Genomic DNA, 7,592 nt, shown 5'->3' on the forward strand with positions numbered 1-7,592 from the left:
CTCTAGGCGGCCCCTTTATGTGCCTCTAGGCGGCCCCTTTATGTGCCTCTAGGCGGACATTTTATTTGCCTTTAGGGGGCTTTTTTGGGCCTCTTGGCGGCCCTTTTTTGGGCCTCTAGGCGGCCATTTTATGCACCTCTAGGCGGCCTTTTATGTGCTTCTAGGCGGCCCCTTTATGTACCTCTAGGCGGCCCCTTTATGTACCTCTAGGCGGCCCTTTATGTGCCTCTAGGCGGCCCTTTATGCACCTCTAGGCGGCCCCTTTATGTACCTCCAGGCGACCCATTATGTACCTCTAGGCGGCCCTTTATATGCCTCTAGGCGGCCCCTTTATGTACCTACAAGCGACCCATTATGTTCCTCTAGGCGGCTCTTTATGTGCCTCTATCTGGCCTCTTTATGTGCCTCTTGGAGACCCCCTTTATGTGTCTTTAGGCGGCCCGTTTATGTGCCTCTAGGCGGCCCCTTTATGCGCCTCTAGGCGGCCATTTTATGTGCCTCTAGGCGGCCATTTTATGTGCCTCTAGGCGGCCATTTTATGTGCCTCTAGGCGGCCATTTTATGTGCCTCTAGGCGGCCATTTTATATGATGAGCCTCTACGCGGCCCTCCATCATTGCTCCTATAAGAGACTCTCAGGGGACGGAAGTTTACTTGTAGTAAACTCCATGTAAGTTGTTAACATTATACTGTGAATATTGTCCACAAGAGAGCGGAGGGGGAGAGGGCGATCTACACAGAAGCTCAGCTGGGAACCCTTGCAAGAAAATAAATAAATAATTCAAAGCCTAATTAATATGATATAGCAAAGATCGTGGTAGGGGGTAGCTTTGGTACTCTTTAAAGTTGTACTCCCTACATATATGCCATTCCCTGTTGGGCACATACCCAGCAGGAATTACTGTTAGAAATTAGGTGTTGCTAGCTCCCTGAGTAGGGTCTTCTAGCTCGCATAGACAGAGAAGCAGACATTATTTTTATTGATACAGATTTATCATTTCTTGTTCTATTTTGTGTTGATATAGTTAACAACTTATTATTACTACCTTCGATATAACTTTTCATCCTTTTGACAACATCAATAATATCAACTATACTTTCCGAAGAATGTGTAAACATAGCTTCCTTAATCTCTCTTAATAAGGGAGATTTCTAATTCCTGAGATCAACTTTGTCATTCTTCTCTTTACGGGTTCAAGTTAAATTATGTCCAGTATATTGTATGTTGACCAAACTGAACTGCATAATCTAAATAGGTCCTTACAAGAGCAAGATAAAGGCAGAGAATAACATTACTAAATGCTACACCGTATATTTCTGTGTGAGAAAATGAGCACCATTACTCTACCTAAACCAGAAGCCAACACCACAATGATCACAGGAGTTAGGTCAAAATATTGACAAGTTTTAAGTTATAAAATATAACAAAATGCAGGAGGCAGACTTTGGAATTTTATTTATTTTAGTGATCTCAAAAATGTATTTCTGGCCCAATTTTTAACACTAACATCTTGTTTTAATAACGTTAAATTGTTCTTCCAGATGACAGGAATCTGAAGAGTATGAAGACAGAAGAAATTAACTAGTTACAGAACAAACTGAAAATAACAAATAAAGCTGGAACCAAATATTGCATTAACATGTGAACACATTTTGTAAAATTTGGTTTATTTGGAAATCGCTTATATTTTTGGTCAATTAAGTGACTGTATTATGGTTAATGCTGTCGGATCATCACCGATTAGATCCGAGTTTGATTCCCTGTCAGTGTGAGATGCTCAGCCTCCTGATACCTCTGTTCACCTAGCAGTAAACATTAACCTGGAAATTAGTCAACTGTTGAGGGATGCATCCTGAGGAAGGTCTGTCGTTGGCTTAGGAAGGCCTACACAAGCCTAACAAGCTGCCCGTCTCCGACAGTGAGAAACAATGTTATGTTTTTAAACATAATATAATAACAAAACCAGCGTGGGACATTTACTGCTTGTGTGAAACTTGACAACAGTTGTGTGAGGTGAGAATCATACGGCCCAATATGGCGGCCTCGAGTCCTGTTATCCAACCGGAAGATGTGAACAGACTGCGGTATGGACTGGCTGTGACTAAGGCAGGGCGAGACGCGCTAGCAAGTGTGTTTATGTGGTCGTACCGGGGCACCTTCCCAGTAGTGACTTACCTCACTCAGGACTTGGGGTATACCAATGCTCAGTACAGGCGTGTCTTCGATGCTCAACAGAGGGATAAACTCGAAGCTTCCCCTGACGCGGCTACTTTTGACATCACCCTGTTGTATAAACTCCTGCAACGTGTGTGTGGTCTGGCTGAGATGAATGACCCCACGTGGACCACTCCAGGGCCTCAGGGATCATCACTTGACCACCTCATTTACAGCCTGAAGCAACACCGAAACACGTTGGCCCATGATAATGTGAGAATGTCAGAGCAGGATCTTACGTCAACACTGACGGAGCTCAGTGACTTATTGGCCAAGATGCTGGCTGAGGCCGGCGTCCGGTGTAGGACAAACAGCCAGGATGTAGACCACGTGAACAGAGATGTCACCAAGTATTTTGGTGGTCTGCTAGCGAAGGTCAGAGAGCAGCTGGATCCCTCAGATGTGGCGTACTTGCCTCAGCTCCGCAAGGAGATTAAGATGTTCAAAAGCCACATCACAGAAGAGGTTAAGCAGATGAGCAAGCAGGAGCTCACTGACGGGTATAAACTGCTGTACCAGATTGTTCCCGCACCCTGGCTCCTCCTCAACATTAACTACAACCCAAGTCTTGCTTTTACACGACTACGACTCCTTGAAGATCCTGTCATAGGGACAAGACCCTCCCACGCTGCCAAGGGTCAGGATATGAACTTTGAAGACATCTTGAGCATGAGACGAGAGGATGGAAGAGTCCCTCAGTGTGTCCTCCTGACGGGGGAAGGTGGTATGGGCAAGACAACTTTACTCAAGCTCATCCTCGAGAAGTGGGTAGAGGACCCTGCTGCCATACGTCACCTGGGCACTGTGGACCTCGTTTTTTATGTACAGTGCAGGGACTCACATCTTAATACCTTCTATGATCTCCTCCGCCAGTTGCTGCCTCAAACACTTCGTGATTCTGGTGCCGACTTCCAGCTGTTTAAGGAGATAATCTTGAGCTTAAATATATTAGTCCTGATTGACGGCTACGACGAGGTCAACGACCATTCAGGAAGGCTGGTGAAGGAGCTGTTGCACCTGCCTGGCAAGGATGTGAGGTTGGTGATAACCACACGGCCGGCGTGGGACCAACAACTGTCACAGCTCGTCCCAGACACCAGACCTCGCTGCAACATCCTCGTCTTGGGCATCACTCCAGAACGTCGCGTGGAGTTCGCCGAGAGAACCATCAAGGTGCTGGTGGAGGAAGAGAGCCAACGGAGTGTCATCACAGGGAGGTTTACCCAGCGGCTGGAGCAGATGAGTCAGTTCCTGGGTGAGTACCTCAACACTCCACTCACCTTGACCTTGTTGGCGCTGCTGTGTGTCGAGGCTCCAGAAGAATTTAACAATCTCACCACAAACACTCAAGTCTACGAGAAGATTCATGGCTTCATAACCAGCAAACTGGTGTCCAGACTTACAGACAAACATGTGGCTGACCCCAAAGGAAAATGTGACGAAAATGTGAAAAAGTTTTTGAGGTTCTTAGAAGAGATTAGTTTAAGAGGGATCCAGAGGCAGGAGTACGACCTTTGGCCGGAGACGGAAGCGGAGATTAGGGAGAAGTGTGACACTCTGGGAGTGCCGCAGGAGGAGGTCTTGTCCAACTATTTCACAAGAACCAGCTACCGTCGGGGCCTCAATGTGTTGTGGGTGTTTGGCTATTTTCACGCCAGGTACCAGGAGTATTGTGCCAGCAGGGGGCTGGTCGATCTCTTGTTGAGGGCTGAGCAAGACCGAGGTGATCCAGCATCACACCGTGGGTCAGGGGAAAGCTCTATAATCATTGACCTCTTGGTGGATGTTGTGGTGTGGGTGATTGGCTATTTTCACGCCAGATACCAGAAGTATTGTGCCAGCAGGAGGCTGGTCGATCTCTTGTTGAGGGCTGAGCAAGACCGTGGTGATCCAGCATCACACCGTGTGTCAGGAGACAGGTCTATAATCGTTGACCTCTTGGTGGATGTTGTACGAAAGGAAAAACGCTCCTTGGGAGATCACCTGAGAGGGTCAAAGTTTGATATTAGCGATGTGCAACAAGAGTTTAAGGAGCACCCCAGATGGCAGAACATTTTAGTCAGCACTACCGGGGTGCTGTGTGCCCGGGGAGTAGAGCACAGGTTCATTACTCACATAATTGACCTGTGCAAGATGGTTACACATGAGACTGACGAGCTGTTGAAGCATGTAGCAGAGTCCCGCGGGAGTGAGCACGTCATCCAAGCCGTGTGTGAGAAGCTGTGTACAGAACAAGAGTGGAGAATAGTGAGTGTTGACTCGTGGGTTGTCCTGCCGCTTGTTCTTGAGAAGGTGACACCTAAGAACATTTACCTAAACATAAACGATACACCCCAACTAAAGCAGTGTCTGTCTACACTGTCTGTGCTGGCAAAAATGAGGGTAACCATATCCTTAGGGCTTGACTATACTTTATACAGCAAAGAGAGATGTGCTATACCAAAACAATGTATGGAGAGGCTGACAGCCCCCGGCAGTAAGTGTACCTTAGAGGAGTTTGATGGTCGCTTGTCTGAGGCAGTCATACCCCTCCTGCCTCCCACCCTCAAGAGCCTCACCCTGCGCCTCACACCACACCAACTGACCGTCCTCATCCGTCACCTGCCTCACCTTCCTCACCTGCAGCGTCTTGGTAAATATTCATATTTTCCACCATAATTTTAGGGTTATTTATTAATACCAAAATTACGCAAAGGGCTTCATTCGTCATGTTTAATATAGTAATTCAGATTTACATTGTTTACATATATGTTTACAACCTTATGGACGAAAGATTCCTTATATTGTTTACAAACATAATCACCTTAAGGGAGACAAACACCTTATATTGTTTACAAATATAGTCACCTTAAGGGTGACAAACACCTTATATTGTTTACAAATATAGTCACCTTAAGGGAGACAAACACCTGATATTGTTTACAAATATAGTCACCTTAAGGGTGACAAACACCTGATATTGTTTACAAATATAGTCACCTTAAGAGCGACAAACACCTTATATTGTTTACAAATATAGTCACCTTAAGGGTGACAAACACCTTATATTGTTTACAAATATAGTCACCTTAAGAGCGACAAACACCTTATATTGTTTACAAATATAGTCACCTTAAGGGTGACAAACACCTTATATTGTTTACAAATATAGTCACCTTAAGAGCGACAAACACCTTATATTGTTTACAAGTATAGTCACCTTAAGGGTGACAAACACCTTATATTGTTTACAAATATAGTCACCTTAAGGGTGACAAACACCTTACATTGTTTACAATTATAGTCACCTTAAGGGTGACAAAAACCTTATATTGTTTACAAATATAGTCACCTTAAGAGCGACAAACACCTTATATTGTTTACAAATATAGTCACCTTAAGGGTGACAAACACCTGATATTGTTTACAAATATAGTCACCTTAAGGGCGACAAACACCTTATATTGTTTACAAATATAGTCACCTTAAGAGCGACAAACACCTTATATTGTTTACAAATATAGTCACCTTAAGGGTGACAAACACCTTATACTGTTTACAAATATAGTCACCTTAAGGGTGACAAATACCTTATATTGTTTACAAATATAGTCACCCTAAGGGTGACAAACCTTCTACTTTGATTACAAATATAGACTCATTAAGGGCGACTACTCCATGAATAATAAATGTTCGAAACATTCCGCTGCTGTATATATTCTTGTGCATAAATAATTTCATGAAGTATTTAGCGACGCCAAACTTTTGGTTCAGATGACTTACCACTTTGACTTTGACTCGTGGTACAGATCTCCTTTCACTGTGACCTAATTCCTGTTCAAGATGACCTTTCACTGTGACCTAATTCCTGTTCAGGATGACCTTTCACTGTGACCTAATTCCTGTTTAAAATGACCTTTCAGTGTGACCTAATTCTTGTTCAAGATGACCTTACACTGTGAACTAATTCCTGCCCAAAATCACCTTTCACTGTGACCTAATTCCTGTTCAAGATGACCTTTCACTGTGACCTAATTCCTGTTTAAGATGACATTTCACTGTGACCTTGATCCTTGGTTAATTAGACCTTCTGTAACTTTGATCGCTAATTCAGGTGACCCATCTATCCCTGTTACCTTGATACTTGGTCCAGATGACCTTGACTGTGACCTTGACCATTGATACAGATGACCTTGACCATTGATACAGATGACCTTGACAATTGATACAGATAACCTTGACCATTGACACAGATGACCTTGACTGTGACCTTGACAATTGATACAGATAACCTGGACTGTGACCTTGACAATTGATACAGATAACCTTGACTGTGACCTTGACCATTGATACAACTAACCTTGACTGTGACCTTGACCATGATACAGATGACCTTGACCATTGATACAGATGACCTTGACCATTGATACAGATGACCTTGACCATTGATACAGATGACCTTGACCATTGATACAGATGACCTTGACCATTGATACAGATGACCTTGACCATTGATACAGATGACCTTGACTGTGACCTTGACCATTGATACAGATGACCTTGACCATTGATACAGATGACCTTGACTGTGACCTTGACCATTGATACAGATGACCTTGACCGTGGCTTTTAAAAGCTATTAATACATAGTTTAGATGCTATTAATACTGTCCAAAATACGGACTTGTCATCAGGTAATAAACCCAGCAGTAAGGTGAGTGGATGGCTCAGTATGTCTTCTTGTTATATCTTAGAACATACCAGTAACGGCAGTGACTGTATCTCAGTGTATGTCTTCAGCCATTCTCCTGGACGCCACGGGCGACGTGGACCCGGACACCCTGGACGCCACGGGCTACGTGGACCCGGACACCCTGGACGCCACGGGCTACGTGGACCCGGACACCCTGGACGCCACGGGCTACGTGGACCCGGACACCTTGGACGCCACGGGCTACGTGGACCCGGACACCCTGGACACTCTGCCGTACCAGGGATGGATACTCGACCTGACCATCAGGCGGGGCCTCACTGATGACGACCCCACCATAGACTGGTGCTGCCACCTGGCGGCTCAGCTGTATCCTCCCTCAAGTGGAGGGTATAGTCTCCTGGACTTCTCTGGCACGTCACTCACCTGTACGTATTGACTACATCTTAACACGTGAATATCTGTAACTCAGTTGTTTAATTCACAGTGCTTCCGGTGGTTGCAAAAATATTTTTACATTAAAAGTCATGAATTAGAGAACTTATAAGGCTTCTTGAGTAACTTTGAGCACCGTTTAGCGACCAAGAATATTCATTAAGCAAGCTTCACTGCTTATAAGATAACACTGATCAATATTTAGCCCAACATTGTCTTGCTTAATACAAGCTAGATTTACTTGATATAAGTT

At 44.5% G+C, this 7,592-nt stretch overlaps 1 protein-coding gene across 1 annotated transcript; it reads left to right on the top strand.

The window, feature by feature from the left end:
• The first annotated feature begins 2,034 nt into the window (after positions 1-2,034).
• On the top strand, positions 2,035-7,343 carry LOC138350541 (uncharacterized). The gene is made up of 2 exons (XM_069301550.1): positions 2,035-4,846; positions 6,994-7,343. The coding sequence occupies exons 1-2, from the start codon at positions 2,035-2,037 to the stop codon at positions 7,341-7,343; spliced, it is 3,162 nt and encodes a 1,053-aa protein (XP_069157651.1).
• Positions 7,344-7,592: the final 249 nt, after the last annotated feature.

Source organism: Procambarus clarkii, chromosome 46 (genome assembly GCF_040958095.1).
Source record: "Procambarus clarkii isolate CNS0578487 chromosome 46, FALCON_Pclarkii_2.0, whole genome shotgun sequence".
NCBI lineage: Eukaryota > Metazoa > Arthropoda > Malacostraca > Decapoda > Cambaridae > Procambarus > Procambarus clarkii.